The 14632-nt window shown below is 56.9% G+C and overlaps 3 protein-coding genes across 15 annotated transcripts in view; 2 read left to right on the top strand and 1 right to left on the bottom strand.

Moving 5' to 3' along the window:
• The window catches only part of NOS3 (nitric oxide synthase 3), an 18160-nt gene extending 16386 nt beyond the window's left edge, over positions 1 to 1774 (top strand). For all 6 annotated transcript variants that reach the window (XM_077849666.1, XM_077849665.1, XM_077849668.1 and 3 more), the window contains 3 exons: positions 405 to 553; positions 917 to 1111; positions 1197 to 1774. In XM_077849666.1, coding sequence (XP_077705792.1) covers positions 405 to 553; positions 917 to 1111; positions 1197 to 1358 — 506 coding nt within the window. In that variant the 3' untranslated portion in view covers positions 1359 to 1774. The remainder of the gene's footprint in view (positions 1 to 404; positions 554 to 916; positions 1112 to 1196) is intronic.
• Positions 1 to 14632, bottom strand: part of ATG9B (autophagy related 9B) — a 23478-nt gene that overhangs the window by 8162 nt on the left and 684 nt on the right. Inside the window, exons 2-17 of one of the 4 annotated variants that reach the window (XM_077849679.1) lie at positions 11432 to 12721; positions 9691 to 9771; positions 9162 to 9306; positions 8990 to 9033; positions 8751 to 8815; positions 8415 to 8576; positions 7719 to 7860; positions 5434 to 6188; positions 5102 to 5255; positions 4683 to 4862; positions 3870 to 4106; positions 3572 to 3705; positions 3304 to 3400; positions 2981 to 3104; positions 2753 to 2894; positions 923 to 2581 (exon numbers count right to left, since the gene is read on the bottom strand). In XM_077849679.1, the coding sequence (XP_077705805.1) occupies positions 2767 to 2894; positions 2981 to 3104; positions 3304 to 3400; positions 3572 to 3705; positions 3870 to 4106; positions 4683 to 4862; positions 5102 to 5255; positions 5434 to 6188; positions 7719 to 7860; positions 8415 to 8576; positions 8751 to 8815; positions 8990 to 9033; positions 9162 to 9306; positions 9691 to 9693 (2370 nt within the window). In that variant the 5' untranslated portion in view covers positions 9694 to 9771; positions 11432 to 12721 and the 3' untranslated portion in view covers positions 923 to 2581; positions 2753 to 2766. Of the gene's footprint in view, positions 1 to 922; positions 2582 to 2752; positions 2895 to 2980; positions 3105 to 3303; positions 3401 to 3571; positions 3706 to 3869; positions 4107 to 4682; positions 4863 to 5101; positions 5256 to 5433; positions 6189 to 7718; positions 7861 to 8414; positions 8577 to 8750; positions 8816 to 8989; positions 9034 to 9161; positions 9772 to 11431; positions 12742 to 14632 lie in introns of those variants that run through there. The other 3 variants (XM_077849677.1, XM_077849678.1, XM_077849680.1) reach the window with 3 other exon arrangements.
• ABCB8 (ATP binding cassette subfamily B member 8) overlaps positions 12144 to 14632 on the top strand; it is a 16592-nt gene continuing 14103 nt past the window's right edge. For 2 of the 5 annotated variants that reach the window (XM_077849683.1, XM_077849684.1), the window contains exon 1: positions 12147 to 12355. In XM_077849683.1, coding sequence (XP_077705809.1) covers positions 12261 to 12355 — 95 coding nt within the window. In that variant the 5' untranslated portion in view covers positions 12147 to 12260. Of the gene's footprint in view, positions 12356 to 14632 lie in introns of all 5 variants that reach the window. The other 3 variants (XM_077849685.1, XM_077849681.1, XM_077849682.1) reach the window with 3 other exon arrangements.

Here is a 14632-nt window from a genome sequence, read left to right as displayed (position 1 = left end):
CTGAAGGAAGGCAGATAGTGTGGAAGCTGAGGGTGTGGAAGACTATGGGGTTGAAGCAGGGACCGGGCTTGCTGGGAGTCCTGGAACTTCCCTGTTAGACGGTGCCAAGGGCCTGGAATTCTAAGTCAGAAGCCCCACGTTTCTCGAGCAAGTCACCACTGGTCATTCCACCAGAGGAGCCACCACCTCTTGCAAGCTGCTTTTCTATGAGCGTCTTCTCTGTAAATCGGGGTCAGGCAAGGTCTCTGGGAGAGCATCGTGCACTCTCCTGGAGGCTAGACCGCCGAGAGTGGTTCCCGCTCTAAAGTCATGGGCGGCCAGCCAGGCGAGGTTAGCCAGAGGGAGATGTGGCTATGGCTGCGGCCCGGGGAGGGGGCTCTTCCAAGCCGCAGTGCTGCTTGCAGGGCTGCAGCCCGCCCCCATGACTCTGGTGTTCGGCTGCCGATGCTCCCAGCTCGACCACCTTTACCGCGACGAGGTGCAGGATGCCCAGCAGCGCGGAGTTTTTGGGCGCGTCCTCACCGCCTTCTCGCGGGAGCCCGACAGCCCTAAGGTGAGACACCCTGAGGGCGCGGGAGTAACCTGAAACCGGGCTCCCGGGAAGGGCCGCGGGGCGCTCCAGAGGGGCGCGTAGGCCCACGTCCAGCCCAGCCCGGTGCAGGGCGCACCCCCGCCCCGCCCCTCAGGTCCCACCCCGCGGCACCCAGGCAGCCCCTCCCGCGTCGGGGCGCGGTCTCCCTCACCTTCACCCTAGCCCCGCCCCGCGTCTGGCTCCTCCTCTCTCCACCCCAACACCGAGCACGGGGGGCGCCGCCCAGCGGGAGAACTGTTCGCACGCAGGGCCGGACTCTCCCCCTGAGAGCCCCCCCGCCCCCGCCAACGCCTAGGGCACGCCCCTAACCCCGGCTTCCCTCAGACGTACGTGCAGGACATCCTGCGGACGGAGCTGGCTGCTGAGGTGCACCGCGTGCTGTGCCTCGAGCGGGGCCACATGTTTGTGTGCGGCGACGTCACCATGGCAACCAGCGTCCTGCAGACGGTGCAGCGAATCCTGGCGACGGAGGGCGACATGGAGCTGGACGAGGCCGGCGACGTCATCGGCGTGCTGCGGGTGCGAGGGGCGGGGCCGTGCGGGGGCGGGGCCCACTCGCCTGCGGGGCCCGCCCGCTCTGATCCGCGGCACGCTTTCCCCGCAGGATCAGCAACGCTATCACGAGGACATTTTCGGGCTCACACTGCGCACCCAGGAGGTGACAAGCCGCATACGCACCCAGAGCTTCTCCTTGCAGGAGCGGCATCTGCGGGGCGCGGTGCCCTGGGCGTTGGACCCGCCCGGCCCAGACACCGCCGGCCCCTGAGAGCGCTCGTTTTCCATCCCAGTTCCAAGAGAGGGGCCGTCAGTCCACTCTGGCTCTGCCCCTCTCCTGCGGGCGTTACCAGCCACTTGTCCCCTCCCGAGGTGCCTTCCCGTCTCTGTCCAGAGTCTGCCCTAAGTCGCCTTCTTCCCAGGAATGAGTGAAATGTCCTTCCTCGCCCCAGGTCCCGACGCCCCCTGGAGCAGGGGTATTCCAGGGCCTACTGTCACCCCTTTTGTGTTCCTTAGGTGAATTTTAGATTCCCTTTACCTCTCAGCAGTGTCTTATCTCGAAACCTAATCTCTAAATCGTTCCAAGTATTTATTATTGAAGATTCACCATAAGAGACTGGACCAGATGTTATGAGAGCTACTAAGATGCCTAACCCAGCCCCATCGATTAAAACTACAGAACAACAAGCTTTGTCTTTTAATTCGTGCAGATGATGGTCATGGTAATTCTTTTTTTTTTTTTTTTTTGGTCATGGTAATTCTGAAGGGAGTCCTACCCTACATACTCCACTCTGACCCAGTGCTCTAGAAATGTGGTTTCCAGCCAAGCACAGACAGTTCTGTGTTGCTTCCTCGCTCTTGATTGAGAAGCAGGTACATCCCTCAGCTGTCAGGAGTGGGAATGCCAGAGACTAAGGTCACGGTGATGTGCAACACAGCCATGAGCAACTTCTACTGCGTGTTTCAGACAGGATGAGGAGCCACACCCACTTCCTCAGACGTCACAGCACTGCCAAACTCCAAAAACATCAGCCCTCTGTAGTCTTTCCACTTACAAGTTCCCATGGCCCCCTTCCACAAGTCCCATGGGACCCTAAAGGTCAGGCCAGCTTGAAAAGCCCACTGCCATTCAGGTCCCGTCCCTCATTGTTTCCCTTACATATAGCTAGACCTCTGCCTTGGCCCTGTCCTCTGCCCTGAGGACACCTGGGGATTGCTTCCCTGGCAATCAACAGCAAGAACAGCTGGTTGGGGTGGTGTCCCCTTAGCCTTCCAGATGGGGATCATCTCTAAGACTTGTTTCCAGATCTTTTGGCATCGCCTCTCCTACCCTTTCTGTGCTCTCTGGGGTGAGCTCATCACTGACCTTCCCCAAGTCCTGCCCAACTAAAGGGTCCTTAGCCTCCAGTCTGTGGGGGTCTCTAAAGAGGGCTCGGCGTCATGTCCTTCCACTCCACCTTGTCTGATCTCCTATAGCTGGAGAAGCCAGGAAACCTGGAGGAGGAGAAGACTCTTGGCAAGCATTCCAGGGGTTTAGTTTCCAAAGATGACCTCCCCATCACCCTGAATTCCCACCACTGCCCTCATCCCTCCAGGTCTGGCTCCATCCAATTTTCTATTCATTCTTCAGCTTCCCCCTACCCGCTTCCGTTAGACATTACTGACCCTGAGGAGCCCTCTCAGTCAGTGCCAGGGGCCTGGCCAGGCTCCTTCTGGGTGTCTGTGGTCTCCTGAAACCTTCCAGGGAGCAAATTCTCAGTCCTCTGGGTTCTCCACTGCTGTCTGGGGCTGGAGGCAGGACTGGAACCTGGTGAGAAAAGCCATCAGCTGGCCAGTGCAGTGATGCCCACTCTCCACCCAGGGTCTGTACCCCGTATGCCCTGACCACCTCACCATCACTTGACCAGGATGGCTTCTCCTCATCTGGTGAGAGTGTCTGGGAGGGGCTGGACCAGGGTCTGGACAGGGAAGAGGCTGAAGCCTCGCCCCACAGTTCCTGCTGTTGCTGTTGATGGAGCTGAATGGAAAAAAGAGGAATGATGGGCTCCCTCATGCCCCACAATGTAAAACCCAGTCCCTGGACTGGGTGCCAAGGCTTTTCGGACCTCCTCTTCCAGTTCCTGTGGAGTATTTCCTTATACTCTATGCCCCTCCCGCCTCCATTTCATTCAGCTACTTTCTCCCCACATTTCTCTTTCTGGCATCCCTCTGCTCACCTGGTGCAGGTAAATGGCATGAAGACTCATCTCAGCAGAAGCAAGCTCTGGAAGCTGGGCCAGCTTCTGGCCCCCAGTGCCCCCTGGAGACACACAGCTGGAACGGAGAGCACAGTACACCAAAGATGTGCCCCTCCCCCTTGCACCCCACAGAGAGGACCAGACTCATCTCCCCTTCCCGGGGACCACCAGGGCTCCTGTATATTCCTTCCAGAGGACCAGTCCCCTTAATCCTGCTGCCCTGCCTCTCAGCCCCTCCACCCCTCACCTGGGGTCCTGGGCAAGGCGGGAAATGGAGGCCAGGAGGCTGGCTGTGGCAGCAGCTGGGCAGGGGGCTGTGGGGCTCAGGTCCCGTGGGGGCAGGAGGGGCTGCGCCAAGAGGTTGGCCAAGAAGGCCTCGGGCTGGGAACAAGAGAAGATGGTGTCAGGAGAGAGGACAGAAGGGGAGGGAGGAGGTCCAGGAAAGGCCTGAGAACAAGCTGGACCAGGGAGCAGGTCAATAGGAACAGTGAGAAGGACAGGAGGATGGGGGGCGGGGGAGAAGAGCAGGCCAGGCTGCAACTTACCAGAGGTGAGGAAGAATCGCTGAGCACCCCAGGAGTGGGGGGGCTACGAACAGAGGTGGCACCCCAGGCCGCTGCATCTTGTTGTACCCTGCCCCGAAGTTGCCCCAGGAACTTGGAGCTGTGCCCTGGGGGGCGCCATTGTGGATGTACCAGGGAGAACCTCATCAAGGAGAGCTCAGTCTTTCCATCCTCTGCGCGCTGAGACTGGGAGGCCTCTGTCTGTCCTGCTGAGAGCCACTGCGAATGGGAACAGTCGTTCAGATGCTGTAGGCACTGCTTTTGCAGCTTTAGTGGGAACCTTGTGGGGGTAGGCAGGACAGAACCCTGGCCCGGTTTTCCAGGTCAAAGCACAGAGGCTGTGATGGGGACTTGCTCAAGATCACCCAAAAATACAGCAGCAAAGCAGGACCCGGGTCTCGAGCCAGCACTAGGGCAGGGCGGGGGCTTAATGTTTTGCCAAGTTGTGCACACGGGAGCCCAGGGCTGGCCTGACCGCCTTCCTCCAACTTCTGACCAGCTCAGATCTCCGCCTCTCTGGCAGTCTTTCCTCCCACTTGCTGGAGTTACAATGTGCTGGGATCTGTTAGGGCTCTACACACACCATCTTCTGTAATCCTCACAGCTGCGCTTTGGCTACAGTTAGTGTCCTCATCTGACAGATAAGGACTCTAAACTGTGGGGAAGTGAAGTGATTGGTTCAGGGTCATAGGTGGCAAGCAATGGAGCTTGGGGTGGAAGTCAGCTCTGCTTTGAGCGAGGCAAGTAAAGCCCTACCCAAGCACAAAACCCGCAAAGCCAGGGACAGGCTCTAACCTGAGGGTGGCCATGGCGCTTCACATCCATGAGGGCAAAGGAACAGATGTCCCCAACGCCAGCCACATCCACAGTGAAGTGATGAAAAAAGTCAATGATCTCCAGGGAACGCGGGCAGAACCAGAAAAGCAGAAACAGCGGAGTGAGGAGGGGAGACAGGAGCTCCTCCAGGAGGGAGACCTGGGGAGGCAAGGAGAGGCGGAGAAGGGGTTCTTGAAGCCCCCCCCCCCCCCGCCCGCGCTCGCCACCAGGACCTCAAGGTCCCCAGGGACGTTCGCGGGTGCCGCAAACCTCTAAGCCCATCACTTGCGGGCCCCCGGGATGACCAGCCCCAAGCCGAGCCCCCGTTTGTCCCAAGCCTTCTCCCGGGCGCCTGGGGTCGGGTATCCCCGCAGCCCCCCTTCGGGCCGGACCCTCACCGCCCGGTACTGCAACAGCCGCGCCATCTGCCGGTAAGCGCTGGCCCTGCCGGCAGGGCCGGGCTCCTCGGGGAGGTAGTGCATGTGCGCCAAAGCCGCCTGCAGCAGTAACTGCGGGGAACGACCCCCGCCCTGCTCTTCCGGAATGAAAGACCTGGAGGGCAGGGTGAGGGTGGAGAAGGGGCCTGCGGTTAGGAGGGGAGGGCGGATGGGCTTGCCCGGCGCGGGAGAGGAGGTCGCTGAACGGCGGGAGGGGAAGGGATACGCGGGAGCCCGGCCCCAGGTCAGAGGAACGGCCCTCTCCCCCTCCTCTCCGGGCAGCTCCCCAGCACCTGGCCACGGTGGCCGTGACCCCGAGCGCGGTCATGGCGGTGAGCACGTGCTCCACAGCCAGCACATCCTCGTCGTAGACGGTGAGCACCAGCAGCGCGGCGAAGAGCGCGCCGGCGAAGAAGACGAGCTGGCGGGCCAGCAGCGCGAGCAGGGGCGCGGGGGGCGCGGCGGCGCGCAGGAAGGCGGCGGCCGGGCGGTAGGCGCGGGCCAGGCGCGCCCGCAGCTCGTGCGGCAGCTCGTTGAAGTGGCGCAGCTGCAGGTGGGCCAGGCGGGACCAGCGGCGCGCCCCCAGCGCCCCCGGCTCGCGCCGCAGCAGCTCGGCGTGGCTGTAGAAGGCGTGCAGCACCTGCCAGGCCAGCACCAGCGGGCTCAGCGCCAGGTTCATGGCGGCCAGCAGCAGCACCGTGCGCCGCCAGCGCGCCGCCAGGGCGCCCCGCTGGTCGCTGCGCTTGTAGGCGTCGGGCAGCTCCCAGCCCCCGCGGAAGAGCGAGAAGGGCCCGCGGAAGAGAAGCAGGTCGACGTTGAGCGCCAGGCCGTGGCTGAGGAAAGCTGCGCTGCCTCCCCAGGGCAGCGCGCAGCGGGCCGGCAGCAGGCCCTTGTTGGCCAGCGCCACCTTGTAGTTAGTGTAGCGCAGGATGCGGTGGTGGACGTCGAGCTCGGTGAGCGGCCGCGGCTGCACGCACAATCCCCCGCTCTTCTGCAGCGCCAGCAGGCGGGACTGCACCTCGGCCCAGGGCACCGAGCTGAGCTCCTCCTGTGGAGAGGGCACTGGTGAGCGCAGCGCGCTGGACTCCTCGACAGCGCGGTGATGCCCAAACTCACCTTGACCAGAGCTGCGGCCTTCATTTGCCCTGTCCCCACCTCGGCCTGCCGGTGTCCTGCAGGGCTTGAAACCTGCCACCTTTCCCTTTCTGCCCCCTCTTGCCCTCCGCTGACCCTGTCACTAACAATCAAGCTACTTCTTATTTCCTTTCATCCTCTTCTCAATTGCGATCCTCAATCCTCCTGCCCCTGCCTCTGCTTAGGCCATGAGTCATGTGCTTCCCGGTGACACTTCATTTCACTTCTTCAGGTATCTGATTTCTGCTCCTGAAGAGCAGATTTCCTGTACCCTCCCCTTCCTCCCCAAAGGTCTTCACAGAGGGCACAGGACTGCCGCAGGGAATGCGCACTCTCTCACCTTCCTGGTCCCTAGGGTGTCAGCCAACACAGGACCCAAAGCCTCCTTGTCTCAGCATGCTTTGGGACCCCTCCCTCCACCCCCCCTCCTGCTCCATCACCAGATCAACCTGCCTAAGACACTGGCTGTGTCTGGGGGGGATGTCAGATCTCACTGGGGTCTCATCTGCAAACCTCAGTTTCCCCCAGCTGCCCCAGTCCGGCTTAGTCAAGTCCCTCCAGGCCAGCCTCTCCAGTCCATCCCAGGTTCTCCCCTTCCCCTGGAAGGAATAGGGGAGGAGGAGAAAGAAGGGAGGAGGAGGAAAAGAAGGGTCAGCAGCCTCCCGGAGGAGCAGTGGTCTCACTCCTGCACTCTCCCACCTGGGCTCCCAGGACCCTCTCCATCCTCCCTGCACTCCGCCTGCACTCCCCTACCCAAGGGGGCTTTCTGAAGCCTCTGCCCTTGGCTGTGCAGGAGAGCTGTGTGGAAGCTTCCACACTTCTGAGGGGAGCAAGGGAAGCCAAGCCGGCTGCAGAAAGTAGCCTTTGAGTTGGGCCTATAAGAACGAACTTGGGAACAAAGCAAGAAGGAGCACAGACAGGATGGGGAGGAAAGAAAGGGCAAAGCATGAACGGGGGCAGGGAAGGACACACACAGTGGCTTTACTGCAATAGGGAGTGAGGCCAGAGAGGGTGGTGGGATCACCCGGTGGGGCCTGACCACTCACTTGTAGGCTGGCAGGTCTGTCTCCTCTCCTCACTGCCGTCCACTTCCTGCCTTCCCATCTCCTATCTTTCCCAGCCCCACCCAAATTCCTCCTGTCCTGTAAAGCCAGAGGGTCACCCTTCCTCTAAATACCTACTGTTTTGACCACAAGCATGTGACAATAAATCATCTTCTATAATCGAACTAAATCAACAAAATTCCTTGAGGGTCAGGACCATGGTTTTCTAAGTGGTGGCACCCCACTTCCTAACATTACTCAGAGCCTGGCCAGGTATCAATGAGGCCTTCTGCCTGCATTCCACTGGGTCCTTCTGTCTGCACAGCTCCCACTCCTCTATCCTTTGTCCCTCCCCACCCCCCAACACAGCGCCCATCCACAGCCAGGCGCACCCAGCTCACCGGGGGGATGTGCAGGGCCTCCCTGTAAAACACCTGGATGTCCCAGTAGCTGAAGAGGTTGCAAACTGAGCGAAGCAGCTGTAACAGCCAGAAGGCTGCAGCCAGGATCAGCAGGAAGACCAGCAAGGGGCTGGAACGGATCCTGTGTGTGGATGGGACAGAGAGCATCGAGAAAGTGGGGGCCCCAATAGAAAGAAAGACCAGACTTGGGGAGAGATGGAAAAGTCAGAGAGAGGGGGACCCCGCTGAACCAGCGGCTCTCAGACTATTCACCCCGGGAGTCCTTGAGCCCTCACAAGTGTCTGTGAGGCCCACACTTTTTTCAGGTAACACTAAGGCTTCCTGCTGTTTTCATGCTCATTCTCTCATGAGCAGACAGACAATGGACTTTTCTAGAGGCTAGAATGTGTGTGTGACATCACATCAGCAGCCAATGGAATGTATGCTTCTGCATTCTTAGGTTTTAAAGTTATTCTCAGCTTTAATCTCTAAGAAGGTAGACATAGATAGATAGAGATAATTCTCATAAACAAAAGCTCTTGGGTGTTCCTGATCAAGTTTAAGTGAATTAAAGGTGTCCTGAGACCAAAAGCTTGGAGAACTGATGATTCAGACCAAGGGTACAAATGGACAGGGTGGGTGGGTTCTTGTCTGCTCATGTCCCCCACTCCTTCCCCTCAACTGGCTATCACTCACCGCTGGGCACACTGGGAGGAGGATAGTATGGCATCTGCCAAGGTTACTTTGCTGTGGAGCAACCCAGGTCTCGTCCGGTTGTTTGGTTGTTTGGCAAAGAGGATGTTGTAATCCACACACCGAAGGAGGAAGGTTGTGAAGGTAACAATGAAGACGAATTGTCTAGGAGACAGGGAGTGTAGTGATCAGCCTCCAGTCAGTCCTGGGTGTCCTCCCAACCTGCTGAGCCCTGGGCTGCTGTCAGGGTGGGGAGTGGCTATGCTGGTGGACTAGAGGCAGCAGGCACTACTGAGGAAGCAAGATGACAGGGTCTGGGGCTTGGGACAAGCATCTCACCCCAACTGGAAGACATCCTCCAGCAGGATGCAGGCAAAGCCATTCCTCTGGTGGTAGCTATAGATGTGACAGCGTGTCAAGAAATAAGCCTGAGGCATGATGTGCCTTTCTTGAGGACACCTCTCCCTCTCCCTCATTCCCCCAGACCCACTGCACCCTCAGAGCCTCCCTGCCAAGAACAGCACCAGCCCCAAAGGGTCCCCCCATGCCACTGCTGCCAGGCCAAGCACAAAGGATATCTTGGTGAAGAAGCTGTCCAGGTTCTGGATGTGGTGCCAGGAGCCTGGGTACAGAGAGGAGACTCTTGGGACTTGGCTGTCACCTGAATGACCAGTTCACACCCTCAGGAGCCACCCCCCGCCCCCAGCCTCCCTCAATGCACTGCCCTCACAGCCCCATACCCATACTCACCTCGAAGCCCTTCAGGCACATGGAGCAGGGGCTGCTGTTCCTCCCCATGGAGGGGTGAATCTTGGGACCCCTCAGGGTCACAGTCTTCCAGGCGCTCATAATCCTGCTCAGGGATCAGAGGGCCTATCCGCAGCCCAGGAGGGTCCTGGGGGCATCGGCGTGTGGGAGGGGGAGTCACTGAGGCCAGGGGTGGGGTGGATTGGGAGCCCCAAGAGGGGGGGGCAGAGATGGGTGTCGTCACAGGCTGTGCCTGTGTTGTCCGGGTGGGGAGGGCGCTGTGGCAAGGGTGAGAGGTCCCCGGGGCCTGCATCGCTGGGCAGGGTGGTCCCAGGGCCAGAGGGGAAGGGGAGCTTCTTGTGTGGGGGGCAGGGGACAGAGAGAAGATGGAAATCCTCCCTCTGCCAAGCCCCCGACAAGGAGGAGGAGGAAGAGGAGGCAGGGATATGGGGAGGAGAGGCACGGAACCTGGCCCCAGGTCTCCCCACCGCCCTGGCCGCCCTCTGCTCCCCCCCCAGCCCACTCGCCTCACCATCAGGCAGTAGCTTCTCTGGAAATGCTTGGAAGGATGGGAGCTGCTGCTTCCACAGAACTCTGGGGTGCTAAGCAGAGACTTCAACAAGAATGGTGACAACAACAACAACGTGGTGACTCAGTCAGGGCAGGCCTCAGGCGTCCCAGCTCTCGGTCACCTGTCTGACCACTCACACCCCTTCCAGGGGAATCTGTGGCCAAACCTCTTCAAGGTCAAGCCTCTTTCCCCAGGAGGGGCAGGGGCTGAGGAACACACAGACCAGAGACACCTATTGTCCCATCCTCAGACCTTGAGTAGGTTTAAAGGGGGAGGCCAGAGAGTAGCAGTCAAAATAACAAAACAAAAAGAAACTCCTACCAAAGGATTATAAGACTATGATGTTAAATCTTTGATTACTTAAAATCTTGTCTCCCCTCCCCTTACACACACACACACACACACACACACACACACATGCATGCACCAGTGATCAACAGAAACATGCTTTAAGACCAAAAGCAAAAAGAGGAAAAAGAAAAGAATGGGCTGGTGTTCTGTTTGCCTGATGGTGCTAAGGAAAGAGGGCGACTTCCCGCCTTTGAGGGCAGGTTGGAGGAAATCTGAAGAAGGGAAGGCAGTGGAGAAAGGAGAAGCAGCTAACCTGGATGTGAGAAGTAGTTTGGGAGCTTACAGTAGAAAGAGGCCCCCTTGGAAGTTCCATTATGTTTTTCTTCTTTGTCCCCTTAAATGCTGAAAACCCTCTTGCCTAGTCCTGATCCAGCTTTGGGGGCCCCCCTGAGAAGCATCAGAGCTGTATCAGTGGAGGGCAGCTAGGGGTCCAAGATTTGGAAGGGTAATTTGAATACCCCAGGATGAGCTGGCTGAGTTGAGTTTCTTGCTGCTGCCTCAATGAAGAGGAGGAGGCAGCTGCTTTGTTGGCATGTCCGACGCCATTCCTGAGGCCCTGAATCACCCAGTTTCCTACTGAACCCCATTCCTGAGGTGCTGACTCAGCCACCCAGGTGTCAGGGCCTCCAGGGCTGAGGCCTGAGGGCTGTTGTAGGGGCCAGTATCCAGGAAGTAGGGAGAGGAACACAGTGCTTCCCAGAGTGTTCATTGGAGGAATGTGGAGGCAATTGTGGAGTTGCCCACAAAACGTGAGTCCAGATACGCCTGTTTTTCTCCTTCTGTGCTGCCTTCTGGGGACAGGGATTGTTATAGTAGCTTGGGGCTTGCATAGTTTTATCCCTGAGCAACAGGGGGCAGAGCTATGAAAACAGAGACTCACTCCTAGAAGTGGCATCCTAGTGCAGGAGATGGAATTCCCCATTGCAGAGGGGCTAGGGAATGCCCATTTCTTTGAGACATCTGCCAAGATGGGTTATGTAGGTTTTGCCTGACCTCCCCTCCACCTCACTCACCCCAATATTCCACCATGCTCACATGAGGACCCCGTCCCATACTCCCAGCCCAGCTTCAAGCTAATCTGGCATATTTTCCTACCCAGTTCTACCCCGGATTCATCAGTTGACAGCCTCCCTATAACCATCCCAATTCAAGTCAGTTCATTATAAAGAGCACTTTTCTCTGCCAGGCATTTGGAGGGGAAGAGGGGTATGGATGAATGAGAGGGAGCCACTGCCCAGAAGGAAGTCACAGCCCATGGGGGAGGTAGCTATGCAAATAATTACACAGAAGAAATAAATAAGTACTCCACAGAGGTGCAAGAGGAGTGCGGTGGGTGCCTTAGGCAAGTCACCTTGGCTGCGGTGAGGAAGGCATCTGCGGAGAGGGGTCTGGGGTGGCACTTTACGTCTCCACGCCAGTGGTTCTCAATCCTCTTGTTGTTGTTGTTGTTAATTTTATTTATTTATTCAAGAGAGACACAGAGAGGCAGAGACACAGGCAGAGGGAGAAGCAGGCTCCACGCAGGGACTCGATCCCGGGACCCAGAGATCAGGCCCTGAGCCAAAGGCACGCTCAACCACTGGGCCACCCAGGGGCCCCGCTCCCAATCCTTAAGGAGGGGAAGTGTGTCAGAATCACCAGGGTAGTTGTTTCCCAAATACACGTGGCTGCTGTCCCTGGAACTCTGACCTGCCTGGGAGAAGGGGGCGGGTGACAAGGCATGTTTCAAAAAAACTCCCCGGGAACATATTTGTCCCTTCCTCCTGTAGGACCAGCACTCTTCACTCCTTAGACATTTCGGGACATCTAGAGTCCGCCGGGAGCACCCATGGGAGAACAGCCCCGAGGTCAGCGGCTGGCGCGTTACCATGGATACCCCGCGGCGGTGTCACCCCAGAGCTGACCCCCGTCAGAGGGCGGAAGGCACTGCCCCACCTGCTCGGCCCCGCCCAGGCCTGGGGGCGGGCGGGCAGGCGGCTTCTCCAATCACAGTTCCGGAAGGAGGAAGATCGTGAAAGTCCTCTCCAATCACAGCCCTTGACGAGATTGATGCGTCTTTCCGCCAATCGTCGCCGAGGGGCGAGGGTGTTGTCGGGATGCGGGCCGGAGCCAACATGGAGCCCTCAATGGGATGAGGGTGAAGCTGCAGCGGTTGGCTGCTCCTGTACTCACGTTCCATCATGTTGGTGCATTTATTTCGGGTCGGGATTCGGGGTGGCCCTGTCCCAGGCAGGCTGCTACCACCCGTCTGCTTCCAGACATTCTCGGCCGTCAGGTAAAAAGTGAGAAATCTACTGGGAGTGCGGGCCGTTGACCGGCTGGCCGTGCATGGGGCCTGCCGGGAGATGGAGTCCCGAGCTCGTCCGAGGCCTGCTGGAAGTTGTAGGCCGGCCCAGGGGTGGGGGTGGGGGGTGAAATGTCACTCCCCAGAGCTTGGCCTCAATTATTTATGGAGAGGACCCAGGTGCCAGCAGGAGACTCGGCCCGTGTGTATCCGTGTGTGGGATGGCGGAGGGCACGCTCTAGGTCGGTGACCACGCCGGGTCCGTTCTTCCCACTAGAGGGCGCCGTGCTGTACAGGTGTGAGCCTTGGGATCGCCGCGGATCCTGCCCCCGTTCTGTGCTCGTTCTTGGAATTGGTCTGGCAATTTGGGCAAAAGTTATCAGTGTCCAGAGACATTTAATATTGGTGTTGCTCCCGAGAGTCAATATGAGCTAAACAAAAATGGTTCCTGGATCTGGATACTTTTCAGCAAAGATAAAGTCAATCTAGAAATGCGTGTGTGTGTGTTTGTGTGTTCACTCTACACATGTCAGCTCAGAGAGAGAGAGAGAGAGACAGGTAGGAAAGGAACATCGACCCTGAGACTGCTACTCCACTGGAGTGAATAACCTGTGGGCCAGCCAGGCAGCCTACTGGCAGTGGTGGGCGGAGTGGACTTGTGACATTTGGAAAGCCCATCCGACAGAGAGGGCAAGAGCTGGGCCAAGCTGGAGCTAAGAAGTACTGTTGCTGGGAAGTAATCCACCAGTTCTTGGCAACGACCAAGCTCTGCTTAGAGTCTTAGTTTGGAGATGATAGAAGCTGGAAAGTAGCCATGGTGAATTATTAAAAAGTTTGATAACAGTCCTTAGGAAGAGAATAAGGGTATTGATAGCATTTAAACCAGAGAGAAAGAAATAAAATAATATCCAAGTTCTTGTGTATTCACAAGTGCAGTGTCTTTCAAATGTGCAAGTCACAACAAGAGATCATAAAATGAGTTTAGTGAGTCAGGATCATTTAGAAGTGAGTATAATAGGGGGTGTCTATTGAGCATGTGACTCGATCTCAGGGTCATGAGTTCAAGCCACAGGTTGGGTGTGGAGCCTACCTTAAAAAAAAGTGAATATAATAAAATACATGTGTAACAAATTAGGGGAAGTATTGTTTTGTGAAGCATTTCAATTTTGTGTGACGCATTTTTCCTACTGGGTGGCAATGTACAGCATATTTCTTATTGTTGGCCTCAATAAGTCCGAAACTTTGCAAACAGTGCAATAACAGGTCAGGTCAAATTTTTCTCTTCCTCATTTCTAATGAGGGCACGCACTCAACAAACATAAGCATTTACTGAACACTTACATGTATAAGAGCTCTGCTAAGTGCTAGGGATGCAATGTGAATAAGATAGAGCTTTCTGCCCTCAAGAATGTAAAGCCTAATGGAAAAATTGGAAGGAGGGTGAGCTTCTCTAAAATTTAAGATAGTGACACCTGGATGGCTCAGTCGGTTAAGCATCTGCCTTTGCCTCAGGTTATGATCCCAGGGTTCTGGGATTGAGCCCCACATCAGGCTACCTGCTCAGTGGGAGTCTGCTTCGCCCTCTGCCCCTCACTCTGCTCATGCTCTCTCTCTTCCTTTCTCTGTGCCTCTCAGATAAATAAAAAAAAATTTTTTTTAAAGTGTCTAAGAATACAAGATTATCAGAGTAAAGGAAAAACCTCATCCTATTTGTTCTTTTAAAAAGCTCCTGTCCATCAGTAATGCCATTAAAAAAATTTTTTTTTCCCAAAGGGAGTATTTTTCTTTATGATTAATTTATTTAAGAAGGAGCACACACATATGCATGTGAGTTGGGCGGGGGCAGAGGGAGAAAGAGAGAGAATCCTCAAGCAGACTCACCACAGAGCTCAGAGCCCAAAGCTAGGCTCAATCCCAGGACCCTGAGATCATGACCTGAGGTGAAACCAAGAGTCCGCTGTTTTTCTTTTTAGAGATTTTATTTATTTATTCATGAGCGACACACAGAGAGACATAGGCAGAGGGAGAAGAAGGCTCCATGCAGGGAGCCCAATGTGGGACTCCATCCCGTCACGGCCTAAGCTGAAAGCAGACACTTAACCGCTGAGCCACCCAGGCGACCAAAGGGTCAGCTGCTTAACTGACTGAGCCACCCGGGCGCCGCAACCTCATTTGAGTCTTTGAGCAATCCCACCATATACTCTTAGCCAGATAACTTTGCTTCTAACAGGCTTCCCGTAGCCTGTCTTGCTCCCCTCCAGCCCTCTT

The sequence above is a fragment of the Canis aureus genome, chromosome 15, assembly GCF_053574225.1.
Source record: "Canis aureus isolate CA01 chromosome 15, VMU_Caureus_v.1.0, whole genome shotgun sequence".
In the NCBI taxonomy this organism is placed as follows: Eukaryota; Metazoa; Chordata; class Mammalia; order Carnivora; family Canidae; genus Canis; species Canis aureus.
Note: the sequence above shows the minus strand (reverse complement) of the source record. Positions and strands in the feature narration are given on the sequence as shown.